Below are 13347 nucleotides of genomic sequence, written 5' to 3' on the forward strand. Positions count from 1 at the left end.
GTGTTAAAAATCCAATGTCAACAACGTTAACAATGTGACCAACTGACATAAAAACCCATCTGGTTCACTAATGCCTTTTAGGGAAGGAATTCTGTCATCCTGGTCTGGCCTGCGTGACTCCAGACCCGCAGCAACATGATTGACCCTCAAATTCTTCTGAAATGGCCTAATTTGGAGGGCAATTTAGGCTGGACAACAAATTACTCGTCGCTGCCAGCAACGCTCACATCCCATGAAAAAATAACAAAAGTGAAACCTCACCAGACTAAGAGTGTGAAAGGGGGGTGCACTTACATCGGCCGACTGATTGATCATGCATCGTGAAAGAACAAAAGTAAGAGGGTAGAACAGTGGAGATATTGGGAGAATACAGCCTTATGCTCACCTTTCCTGACTCAGTTTTACATTTGCTTCTAACCTTTGCTACCACTTCCAGTAAGGCCTTCTTGGTGCTGGCAGCAAGTTTCTGAAGCAGCATCTCCCCTTGCTCATTACTGCCCTAATACATCCAAGAGATGTATTGGAAAATCTAATCAGAGTCTTGCCTCTTGCCAGTCATCAACAAATTACTCTTCACTCTCTAAACTGCTAGAAAGTGCAGTTGCGTTGTTCAGTAACTGGGAACTGGTGAAAGTGAAATTATGTCAATATCCCTCACACAGGAGACATGAAATCCAAGTAAAATGATGTGGCACCCCCATTGAAATGGAATATTTTACGGTCATTGCCTCCACCCCTCTTCTGTTCCCAGCTCCCTGTGATAGAGTGGATTCAAAGCAGGTCAGAGTTGGTAAAGAAATCAACTTTGGCTGTAGTACAACCAGAGTTAAAAGATCATGATTACAAACCGCACTCCAGAACAGAATTTAGGCTCGGACTGAGCGCAGTTTGAAAGGGGAGCTGCATTGATGAGTATTGTCATCCTCTGGACAGGACATCTCATCTGCCTTTTCAGTTGGGATAGAAAAGGTCTTCTGGCTCTATTTCAAGAGCAGCATGGCAGTTGTTTTGGTAGATTGGTTAACATTCTCCTCTGAGCCAACAGCAATAATAGCTTTGGTTCATATTGCACCTTTTAGTGTAGCAAAACATCCCAATCTGCGACATAGCAGCATAATCAAGAAGATCTGATACCAAGGAGACACTAGAACAGGCAAACAAAGTTTGGTCAAAGAAGAGTTTGGTAAAGGAAGAGCGAGATGATAAATGAAATGAGGGAGAAATCAGAACTGGTCCAGATGGCCAAAGGCACTGACATAAACACTGAGCTGAAGAAGCCAGGAATGAACAAGAGGACAGAATTAATGGTTCAAAGCATTTGGGGGCTGAACGGCTGTTGGATGTTAGAAATAGGGAGGGATTTGAACACAGATGAAAATTTTAGAGTCAAGCTGTTTGGGGATTGGGATCCCATGTAGGTTAGCACCTACAGGAGTGTTGGGCGAACTGGACTTGGCTAGAGTTAGAATATGGGCAGCAGAATTTGGAAGTATATGGAGAACAGAAGGAGAGAGGTCAGCCACAGGCCATTGTGATATTGGAGTATTGCTTTCGGTACTGTGAAGAAATAAATGCTTTCCAAAAAGTAATTGAAAGTTTTCATCTAGGACATGACGGTAGCACAGTGGATATCACTGTTGCTTCACTGCTCCAGGGTCCCAAGCTCGATTCCCGGCTTGGGTCACTGTCTGCACGTTCTCCCAGTGTCTCCATGGGTTTCCTCAGAGTGCTCTGGTTTCCTCCAACAAGTCCCGAAGACGTGCTTGTTAGGTGAATTGGACATTCTAAATTCTCCTTCAGTGTACCCGAACAGGTGCCAGAATGTGGCGACTAGAGGCTTTTCACAGTAACTTCATTGCAGTGTTAACGTAACCCTGCTTGTGACAATAAAGATTAATATAAAGCATATTCCCCACAGAGCTACAACACATCAAAAGAAAACAATGTTACTAAGGGAACTGTCAATAAACTGGCAAGCTTTATTCAGCCGCACCTGGCTGCGCTAATCAACAGTTTTTAAAATCACTATTTTCCAGAGTTTCAGAATTTGAAAAAGTGGTGGGTTAAAAATCCTGGAGTTTGAGACCACAGAGTCAATTATTAACTTACATCTGACTCCAAATGAAGAGACTGAACTTCTGCACCTCACCTGTGACAGCACATTAAAAACATGCCACTGCTGCCTGCGATGCCAAGGCACCAAGTTCGATCCAGGCACCAAGTCACTGACTGTTTGGAGTTTGCACATTCTCCCAGTGTGTGTGTGGGTCTCACCCCCACAACCCAAAATTGGGCAGGATAGGTGGATTGGCCATGCTAAATTGCCCTCAATAGGAAAAGAAACGTACAAGTCCATGAGGCGGTCAGCCTTCTTCTAGAGTAGCATCTCAGAGGAGTATTCAGTGGCGAGTAAAGCAAGCATTTTGTTTCTATTGTCCTTCACAATGACATGCATGTGCGAGGCTGGATTTTCCATCCTCACATGGATGAAGACAGCACAAAGGAACCAGCTGAACTCTGCACTTGATATACGCATTGCCGCTCCTCCTGTGTACCTAATTGGAATGAGATTGTGTGAGGGCCAAGTGGGCTCACCTATCACATTAAAGGCAAGTGAAAATGGGATGTTGCGAAGGTTGGCATTGGTCGTGAAAGTCAGCCGTTTGGTAAAAGTAGGTCCTGGGGATAATTTGAAAAACACTACTAGATACCAAGAATGTTAGTGGAATTATCCCAATTCTTTATCTCTGGTCTGTCTGATCACTGCCTGAATCAATACGTAGATAGATTAAATTGGGGGTTTGTCACAGACTAATCAATTTGAAATAGGGTTCTTCAAACAAAATCCATTTGGGAATCACTGAATTGAGCATCAAATGTCAGGAAGAAGGAGCCTGACAAGAGGTAGCAGAAGAGTTGAGGGATAAGATCTAATTAATATTAGATGACAAAATACAGATAATTTAACATTTTGTATTGCAAAATTTCATAGTCCACAGGGTGTATTTACAGAAATAATCAGGTGAATTTAATAGTTTTCTTACAAGTAACAGCAGAAAAATTTGGAATTTACCCATCATTTTGATGCTTTTGATAAAGGGAAACAAATTCCAATTCCAGTTACCAATTTCACTGAAAGTTTCATCTCAGGACTAGAGTGACATCAGGTCCATGAACGAGCAAGAACAGTTTGATAATAAAACTTCCTCCCCCAATTTCCGTTCCAATAAAACACAGCATTTAACTATTCCCCCTCCTTGAATTTCCCACCCACTAATAATCCAATTCATGACTGACAGCATTGTGCCAAGATGTCAGAAAGCTGCACAAATTATGCTACTTTCCAGATACCATTCCCAACTTTTACTCTTCAGCTTACCTCACTTGGTGAAACTGTTCCTGCTTCAGACCCCACAGCACGCAACTTCTACCAAAAAATAAAAATGACTTATGTTTTGTAGAAATAGAATTCCAGTAGAAATACATCAATATTTTAATTAGCAAGATGAAACCAATGAACATACACACAGTGCATTAGTGTAGCACTACCACATAATCAGATTCCATCTTAGTTACATGACAATTATAACATTTCTGCACAATGCACCAGTTAATGAACAAAATTCACTTAAGGGGCACACAAGGGCACATAAATTTATCCTATCTATACGTAAAAAAAACACCAGCTCTCACTACTTAAAATTAAGTAATACATCACAAAAGTCAAATCTGAAATTTGCCAACTTCTTCCATGAAAAGTGTAAGTGACCATAAAGTTTTTAAGTGGCATAAAACAACCTACAAATGGGCAGGATTCTCCATTTCTGAAACTAAGTGTTGACATCAGAGCAGAATTCAGGAGTTCCACGGCAGCAAAACTGGCACTGCACCTGGACCGATTCAGCTACTGTGGAGAGGTTAGCTCCGACGCCATGTGGAACACAATTGATACCAATGAGAATCGGTGAGAGATTTGCAATTAGCACTCAGGAGTCAGACAAGCTTAAGCCAACCATACACTTCACTCTCCACACTCCACAAACACTTGCCATGGTGAGGGTCCACAAGGCCGGCGGTACCCCTCCAGCTCCTGGTGGTTGTGGCCAGCTTTCTTCTGGAGGGGTGGGTACCTGGTGGCCTCTGAACAGGGCGGGTATGGGTATCGACATGTGGTGCAGGGTGGGGTTCTGCCACCCTCCGGCTGGGGGGGGCACCCCGATCTCGTGGCCCCTCACCATGGCAGTGTGTTTGTGGAGAGTACTGTCGGTCATGAATTGGACTATTAGTGGGTGGGAGAATAGTTTAATTGTGTGTTTTATTGGAAGGGAAATTGGGGGAGGAAGTTTTATCATCAAACTATTCTTGCTCGTAGACCTGATGTCACTAGTCCGGAGATGAAACTTTCAGTGAAATTGGTAACTGGAATTGGAATTTGTTTCCCTTTATCAAAAGCGTCAAAATGATGGGTAAATTCCAAATTTTTCTGCTGTTACTTGTAAGAAAACTGTGAACACGATGGCAGCAAGACGCACGGCCCCACGCTTCATGAACAGAGCTGGAGACCCTTCAGGATACAGAGGCGGATGATCCTGTACCCTGGCCCAGGAAGGAGGCTGCCAGCCATCACCACTTGCCATGCCTGGGCGCAGGGGCAGAGACAATCAGCGCCGTGGATAACACCATATTAAAATGGTACAAATTTTAAGAGTCAATGTCAGTAAACTCCAAACAAACATAAGATATGTCTTCGTAAAGTAAATGACTGTTCTTTCATATTGAATCCGTATAAAATATGTATTTTCGGTAATTACTTTTGAACTAACCAAACATATGATAACTATCAACAGACAAACTGTTGTAAGCTCATACATCTGGATTTATTTATCACAGTATAGTCACCTTTCTGTATTAGTACAGCACAAGGTTGTTTGACTATCATACAACCTAAAAAACGGTTAATCGTCACAAAACTTAGGCAAACAAATCATTTTGCCCTCAGCGTAAATGATAAAATGTGAAAGCTAACATAGCAATAATCTCAGTCACACGAACATTAAATTGTCACAGTTACCACCCAAAAAGAGAAATCCCCAGTAGGGTAGAGTCAAGGGCCAATGAACAGAGGATTTCCTAGACAGGGTTGGGAGGACAGACAGTGAAATCATAGGCGAGCTACAAGCTTGTTTCAAGACATCCATCAAGTGAGCATGGCACAGATAATATATTTGTTCTGCACTGGAAACCACTGCTAAGGCACAGAGGTGCGCATCCTCGCATAAAACCTAACAAATACCAACAGTGCAGCATAGAGGGGTCACAATAATCATCAGGATGGAGTAACAATACTTAAAGATTAACGGGGCAATTCTCTAGTCACGTATCCCGCTATGTCGGGAGAATTTAGAGAGAGGCACGAAAAAAGGATTTGCGCCAGGTGCCAGTTTCTAAATACACCCAGGCACTGCGAGCAGATGCAAGGTTTATTACATTCTCATTTAAATATGCAGAATCAGCTTGAAGCCAATTTCTCCCAACTCCTGCAGTTCTCATGTCCACTGCCGCAAAGTGAAGCTGGCGCGAACCACTACCGGTCTCCAGAAATGGAGGCCAGACTTGATCACACCAGGGGCACAGAGACCATTGTAGCCCCCAGGTGGTCAGAACCAGGTAGGCACGGCAGGGGTGCCAGGTGGGCACTGTCAAGGAGCAGGGGGTTACAGGGTGGGGCATCAGACTTACAGGGCAGGGCCTTTGACAACCCCATAGAAGGGTACCACTCACCTGGGGTGCTGCTGTAGCATTATTTGGAGATAGAGGCGACCTATCTCGGGAGGCTCCAGTCTGGCCTACATCTTCCAGTCCCACACATTTAATTTTCGGTACAAATCACCCCAGGCTCCAAAAAAATTACTTAAGTGTGGGAAGGGCAACCGGTTCCACACAGGAATAGTCGGTCTAATTCACACTCGTTTGCATGCCCAAAGTGTCACCTTTTGGGAGACTTCCACCTTATGTCTTTATTTGGCATGAAATAGGAAATGACGACATTTTTTTAAAAATGGCTTAGACCATGTTGTGTTTTAGAATCCACAGGAAATGACTTGTGCCAGTGACCGCATCTGTAGTGTTTTCCAGCAGTAGGATCAATGCAGTTGCCAGCAAGCTTATTTTATACACTGACACTCTTATGAGGGAAATGACACGGTCACTAACCTTTACCTTACAAACATTGTATCGAGTGGATTAAGCCCAACATTAAATATTTAATTCGCCCAATAATTACCTGGGAACTCAGCTGAGTTTTAATCCAATTGAAATAGTAGTTCAGATCACTCCCTTCCATCAATTCACGCCCCCAAGCAGCAAGTTTTGCTATAATTCTTGCAGCCTGCAAGCATAAAATGCAACTTTTCAGAAACATTGACGTTTGAAATGGATATAAATTTGGATCATCTTTTCGTTCGCATTTTCAATTTTAATTGTTAGAAAAAATGTAGGAAGTTAGAAATCAAACCACATTTATTTAATGTTCAAATGCAGAAACTGAAGATAATTGACAATTGACTTTTGTACTTAAGTACCTTCATTTGTATTCATATATGATGAACCACTTGAGATTATATTAATAATTTCACTTTTCCATAAATGAAAGTAGATATGGGGCTAAGACTGAGAAAGGAAGAAAATCCAAAAACAAGTCTCACATTAAAACTGTATCCATAGAGAATGGTAATCTGGCCTCAGGGGCATACATAGATACATCTCCATGAATTTTCCTTCACTGCATCCAAAGTTTGAAGAAATAAAATGAATGCACTTGTTATAAGAATATAAATTAACTTTTCTTCAGCAGCTGTCAAATAATCTGCACTCCAAATCCATACTTTATGCACTAATCTATGGTTTTCCCAATTTCAAAGGATAATCAAATATGGGTTGAATCTGTCATTCTGCAACATAGGTGTATGCTTATTTAATACGGCAAAGAATAGAAGCAAAAGTTGGTCTCTGTAGGTAAGCTGTACTTCAACAGATGCATTTCTCCCCTGACTGGGTTGGTTGGAGTTCCCAAACCCACACCCGTCGCCGCAGAGTTCAGAATGGGACAAAAATAAATCAGCTTTGCGACAATGGACCAATTGAAAGGTGGGGAGATCACCACAGGCAACACAAGAATTATCTGCGAAATCATGTATATGGCAGTGTTCCAGCTATGAGTTACTGACGGGTATTTGGGGAAATATATTCCAGTCAGCAGTCACTTGGTTTTGGGTGGGAGATGCAGGCCTGGAAAAGAGCACGAAGTACTGCTGGAAACTAACACTGTGCAGGAGTATCTGCAGGAATAAATTAAAAGATAATTGATTTTTGTCTTTTTAAACTCATCGGTTGGAGACGTAGGTGTTGCCTAACCTGACTGATCATCTGCTTCAGAAACGGAAGTGACTGCTGGAGGCTGACTTGGTGGCAGTGAATATAAAAGAGTGACCCAGGGAGTCAGAAAGTCCACGACACCGGCCTCTACATCAGCCTCAAGTGGTCATATACTGTACTGCAGTCAGAATTCACCCAGGGACAAAATGGGAAACAAGGTCAGGCAATCCTCAGGGATCACATTTGCAGACCTTTCGGCGACCCATTTCACAACTCCCACTTTGAAAAACATGCTTTAGAATATAGTTTGTTAATTTATTGTTTCATTGTATTAAATAAATATTGCCGAACTTGAATAGTGTTTGTGGTTTGTTCTCCTCATTATTAGACACCTAGGTAAAACGTTTGAGTAAGCAAACTGGTCGAAAGCATCGGAGTTTTTACAGGTACAACACTACTGAGCCAGATAGGAAATATTAGGTCAGGTGAGCAAAGTTCAGTCAAAGATGTAGGTTTAAAGAAGTATCTTAAAGGAGACAAGTGAAATAGAGAGACGGGAGGTGAAGAGTGAGAATTCCAGAGCTTGGGATCTAGGCATTAAAAAAGCACTCAAATTATACAGTAATCATGATGGGAATACACAGGTGGCATGGTGGTGCAGTGGTTAGCACTGCTGCCTCACAACACCAAGGACCCGGGGTTCAATCCCGGCCCTGGGTCACTGTCCATGTGGAGTTTGCACTCTCCCAGTGTCTGCGTGGGTCTCACCCCCACAACCCAAAGATGTGCAGGGTAGGTGGATTGCCACGCAAAATTGCCCCTTATTGGAAAAAAATTGGGTACTCAATTTTTTATTTTTAAATGATTGGGAATACACAAGAGGTCATACTTGAAAGATTGGAGAAGATTACAGAAACAGGGAGGGGCAGTTCCATGGAGGAATTTGAAAACAAGGATGGAAATTTTAAGATCAAGACATTTCTCAACTAGGAGCCAATAAAGATCAGCGAGCACAGGGTTGATAGCAGAATGGGATTTTCTACAAGTTAAGGCATGCGTATCAGAGTTTTGAATGACCCCAAGCTTATGGAGGGTAGAATGTGGGAGACCAGACAGGCGTGCATTAGAATAGTCAGTCTAGAGATGAGACATCGATAAGGGTTTCATCAGATGTGTTGAGACAAGGGCAAAAACAGAGTAATGTTACAGACACGAGGTTGGAAGCTCATCTTAGGATCAAATGTGACAGACTTAATCTTAATACTGTTGCCAGGGGGAGGGATGGAGTCAGTAGATAGGTAACGGAGTTGGGAGCGAGAACCAGAAAGAATGGTTTCAGTCTTCCCAATATTTAATTGAAGGAAATTTCTGGTCACCTAGTGTCACATGTCGGATAAGCAGTCTGGTCATTTAGGAACAGCGGAGTAGTGGGAGTTGGTGTTATCAATGTACATGCGGGAAAAAAATTACGCCTTCAGACAAGGTCATCAAGGGCAGCATGTAGATGAGAAATAGGAGAGCGCCACAAGAGGCACTAGCGCTGGACCTGGAAAAGAAACCATGAAAAATCATTCTCTAGCTAATGGGACCATGTGAGAGCAAGTCCACCCTGTTGGACAAAGTGGAAGGGCGTTGGAGGAGAATGGTGTGGTCAACCTTGTCAAAGATGCAGACAGATTAAAGTAGAAGAGGAGTGGTGTTCACTTTTGTTAGTCCCTATTTGTTAACTTTGGCAAGAGCCGTTTTGGTACAGTCGGGGCGGAGCATGATTGGAGGGAATCAATTATGGAGTTCTGAGAGTTGATCTCAGATTTGGGAAGTGACGATTCTGGAGAGGCCAGAAGAGAGGTTAGAGATGGGATGGTACTTTGAAAGGACCGAGGGGTCAAGGGTTGGTTTCTTGAGGAGAGGGTTGGCAGCAGATTTAAAGGATCGATAATGCCATTTACAATATTGGCAACATCGGGGCTAGGAGGGGAAGTCGGGTGAGCAGCAGTTTAGTGGAAATAGGATAAAGATAACAGAACTTGAACCTCGACGGGGCATGAGGAGACGAGAGAGAAACTTTTTTTAAAAAAAAGTGAGCTTGGGGCGAGGGAAAAGAGGAGCTGTTAGGAAGTTCTGCCAGGCTGGCTAACGAAAGGAAGAAGAGGCAGAATTAATCTATTGCCTCACCCTTCCTGATAAGGAAGTCCATGACTTCCTTATATTTGTTGTTGGAGTTGAGGCGGAGCGAGAGAGAGAGAGAGAGGGGGAGCGAGAGAGAGAGAGAGAGAGAGAGAGAGAGGGGGAGCGAGAGAGAGAGAGAGAGAGAGAGAGAGAGAGAGAGAGAGGGGGGGAGCGAGAGAGAGAGAGAGAGAGGGGGAGCGAGAGAGAGAGAGAGAGGGGGGGAGCGAGAGAGAGAGAGGGGGGGAGCGAGAGAGAGAGAGGGGGGAGCGAGAGAGAGAGAGAGAGAGGGGGGAGCGAGAGAGAGAGAGAGAGAGGGGGGGAGCGAGAGAGAGAGAGAGAGAGAGAGAGGGGGAGCGAGAGAGAGAGAGAGGGGGGGGAGCGAGAGAGAGAGAGAGAGAGAGAGAGAGGGGGGAGCGAGAGAGAGAGAGAGAGAGGGGGAGCGAGAGAGAGAGAGAGAGGGGGAGCGAGAGAGAGAGAGAGAGAGAGGGGGAGCGAGAGAGAGAGAGAGGGGGAGCGAGAGAGAGAGAGAGAGAGGGGGAGCGAGAGAGAGAGAGAGAGAGAGGGGGAGCGAGAGAGAGAGAGAGAGAGAGAGGGGGAGCGAGAGAGAGAGAGAGAGAGGGGGAGCGAGAGAGAGAGAGAGAGAGGGGGAGCGAGAGAGAGAGAGAGAGAGGGGGAGCGAGAGAGAGAGAGAGAGAGAGAGAGAGAGAGAGGGGGAGCGAGAGAGCGAGCGAGAGAGCGAGAGGGGGAGCGAGAGAGCGAGAGGGGGAGCGAGAGAGCGAGAGGGGGAGCGAGAGGGGGAGCGAGAGAGCGAGAGGGGGAGCGAGAGAGCGAGAGGGGGAGCGAGAGGGGGAGCGAGAGAGCGAGAGGGGGAGCGAGAGAGAGAGAAAGAAAGAGAAAGAGAGAAAGAAAGAAAAAGAGAGAAAGAAAGAAAGAGAGAGAAAGAAAGAGAGAAAGAAAGAAAGAAAGAAAGAAAGAAAGAAGAGAAAGAAAGAAAGAAAGAAAGAAAGAAAGAAAGAAAGAAAGAAAGAAAGAAAGAAAGAAAGAAAGAAAGAAAGAAAGAAAGAAAGAAAGAAAGAAAGAAAGAAAGAAAGAAAGAAAGAAAGAAAGAAAGAAAGAAAGAAAGAAAGAAAGAAAGAAGAAAGAAAGAAAGAAAGAAAGAAGAAAGAAAGAAAGAAAGAAAGAAAGAAAGAAAGAAAGAAAGAAAGAAAGAAAGAAAGAAAGAAAGAAAGAAAGAAAGAGAAAGAAAGAAAGAAAGAAAGAGAAAGAAAGAAAGGAGAAAGAAAGAAAGAGAAAGGAGAGAGAAAGGAGAGAGAAAGAAAGAGAAAGAAAGAAGAGAGAGAGAGAGAGAGAGAGAAAGAGAGAGAGTGAGAAAGAGAGAGAGTGAGAAAGAGAGAGAGTGAGAAAGAGAGAGAGTTTAAAGGTGACAGTCTGCAGACCAGAAATCTGAGTTATCAGTACTGTTCTTGAAAATACAGAAAAATGTGTCATTTGAAACATGGAAGTCTGGCAATATCTGGTTTGAGAGGGTACAGGGAAAGATCCCACAAAAGTTTCATAGCAGCTTCAAAGAGCAGGGTTGTAAAATGCAGATTCTTGCTCACAAGCAGGCTAATCAAACACACCAGTCTCATGTGGTAAGCTAAAACAATGGCTCACACCTTCATGGAATGTAACTATCTCAGGAAGCATCTGAAAAAGCATGGATGAGAGTTTCAATTGCATTAAGTGACGAATGTTTAAAACAGGCAAGTCTTTCAAGTCATAACCAAGTTAAATTTTAGCATACCGCTAAAAGCAAAGTTTCACACCTTAATTGAAATAAACTCTCTTAGTAAACAGCTGGAAAGGATGGAAGATACTCAGTCAAATTTGGTGTCAATTTTAAAGTGTAAAATTCTATGAACATCAAACAATTAAAAGAAAATTGGAGACGACCTGTCTACGAGAAACATCATGTAAGTCAAAATCAAAGGCAAAGTTATGAGCTGGGGACAATTGGAAAATTAAACGATTCGAAATCACAGAAATAAAAGTTAACTATTGAAACCAAAGCATTTTTAATCAGATCTGAGAGGAGACGATATGCCCAAAATGAATAATTAGTTGTAGTAAGATGCTTACATCAAAGATACTTTTAAACTATCAAAGTGAAACAAGCCCATTTACAATAAAGTCGTTAAAACTTAATAACTCTCAGAAAGAGAATATAAACCCAGGGAGCAGCAACAGAGGACAGAGGAAACCAGCAACAGGAGAGAAGGGGAGGAGAACTCAGAGAGAGAGAGAGAGAGAAAGCTCGGTCATGGGAAAGACAAGGCAAGCAGCCAAGTTTAAACAGGTATACATCTAAGGAAGACTAGAATTTAAACAGAAGTCAGAGTCAGCTTAGAGATAGCTAGCAGAGCCAGCTCTCACAGCTCGGTGCATGGGAAGAACAGGACACAGCAACCGAGTTAACCAGCGAATACAACTCAAGACCACCAGATTTTAAGAAGATCGATTGCCAAGGTGGGCCTGAAGCAACCAGCAGCCAGAAGCAAGATCTTTTTTCCTTTCTGTAAAGAAAGTGTTTGCAGCTTTTAAAAGAAAAAATATAATAATAAAAATAACTTAACCTGAAAAAGTGGTTATTAGCTTACTTCACTTCCTTAATAACGCAGGACCCAGGACATCAATGCTATTAAGGGGTAAGTAGGTAAAATTCTTCGGTGAAGGTATGGGTTATACCGGGGGATAACTTGAAAAGATAGTTTGACCTGAATGGCACCCACAGAAGCCTGCACTGGAGTCAGGGGGTGAGAATCCCTGTTCACCATTTAGAATATCAACCTTTTTTTTTATAGGGGGAATTCTAAGAATAGTGGTGAGTTTTAACTTCAGTACATTCCAGGATGATTCTGGGAAAAGGTGAGCATTTTAGCTGATGAGTTTGAGCTTGGTAATGTTTTCAGTGGTCCAGACAGATCTCGTGGATAGCGAAACAAGTTGGCCACCATATCCTTTCAGGTCTGCATGCCTTTAGATTAAGTGAGCAGAAATGGAGGGCCATACCAGGGGGAAATGTTCAGGGTGAGGGAGAATAATGGTTTATTGGGGAATAGGACCAAAATGTGAATGTGGCAACATGGTTAAGTAAATCAATAGCGTCAGAAATGTTACAGCAAACGAAGAGCCAAATGTTGGATGGTTGGTATTTTGAAAGTGACGTTGAGTGGATTGGGATATAGCCTTTCCAGAGATGGGTACAGGAGGTAGGCTTGTGGCATAGAATGGGAATGTGGTTGAGGAGCAATAAAATAATGATCAGAAATGACCTTCTGTAATTGAAATCACACAATGGCAATGTCACAAAGGTAGCTGTGTATAGGTCTTGGGAGTTTACTTGGAGGGAGACATTTTGGGAGGATAAGAGGACAGTGAATATTATGAAATCACCAAGCATGAGAAGTTTATAGAGTGTAGTGGCTGAGGGATAAAAACAGTGAAGACATCTCGGTTGGAAAATGTTTTTCGTACCTGGGAAGGTGGTATGAATTATTATTTTTAAAGCGAGGAGATGCTCAAATGAGGAGCAAGTGCCAGAGGAGTTGGGGGGGGGGGGGGGGGGGGGGGGGGGGGGGGGAGCTATCTTTGCACTTACGGCTATGATGTCAATGCAATCATACACAATAAGCTTCTGGATAACAAGAACATTGTTCACATTAACCCATGTTCCGCTTAAAGTGAAGAACTATATCTCAGTCAAAAAAAATTCAAGGCATTATAAATTAACAACCAGATTAAAAAGTAGGCACTACTATCATT

At 43.0% G+C, this 13347-nt stretch overlaps 1 protein-coding gene across 4 annotated transcripts in view; it reads right to left on the reverse strand.

The window, feature by feature from the left end:
* atp6v1h (ATPase H+ transporting V1 subunit H) overlaps positions 1 to 13347 on the reverse strand; it is a 141926-nt gene that overhangs the window by 97909 nt on the left and 30670 nt on the right. For 2 of the 4 annotated variants that reach the window (XM_038809351.1, XM_038809354.1), the window contains exons 6-7: positions 6284 to 6388; positions 3380 to 3427 (exon numbers count right to left, since the gene is read on the reverse strand). The exons of 1 other annotated variant lie outside the window; for it this stretch is intronic. In XM_038809351.1, the coding sequence (XP_038665279.1) occupies positions 3380 to 3427; positions 6284 to 6388 (153 nt within the window). The remainder of the gene's footprint in view (positions 1 to 3379; positions 3428 to 6283; positions 6389 to 13347) is intronic. One more of the 4 variants, XM_038809352.1, reaches the window with a different exon arrangement.

The sequence above is a fragment of the Scyliorhinus canicula genome, chromosome 10 (genome assembly GCF_902713615.1).
Source record: "Scyliorhinus canicula chromosome 10, sScyCan1.1, whole genome shotgun sequence".
NCBI lineage: Eukaryota > Metazoa > Chordata > Chondrichthyes > Carcharhiniformes > Scyliorhinidae > Scyliorhinus > Scyliorhinus canicula.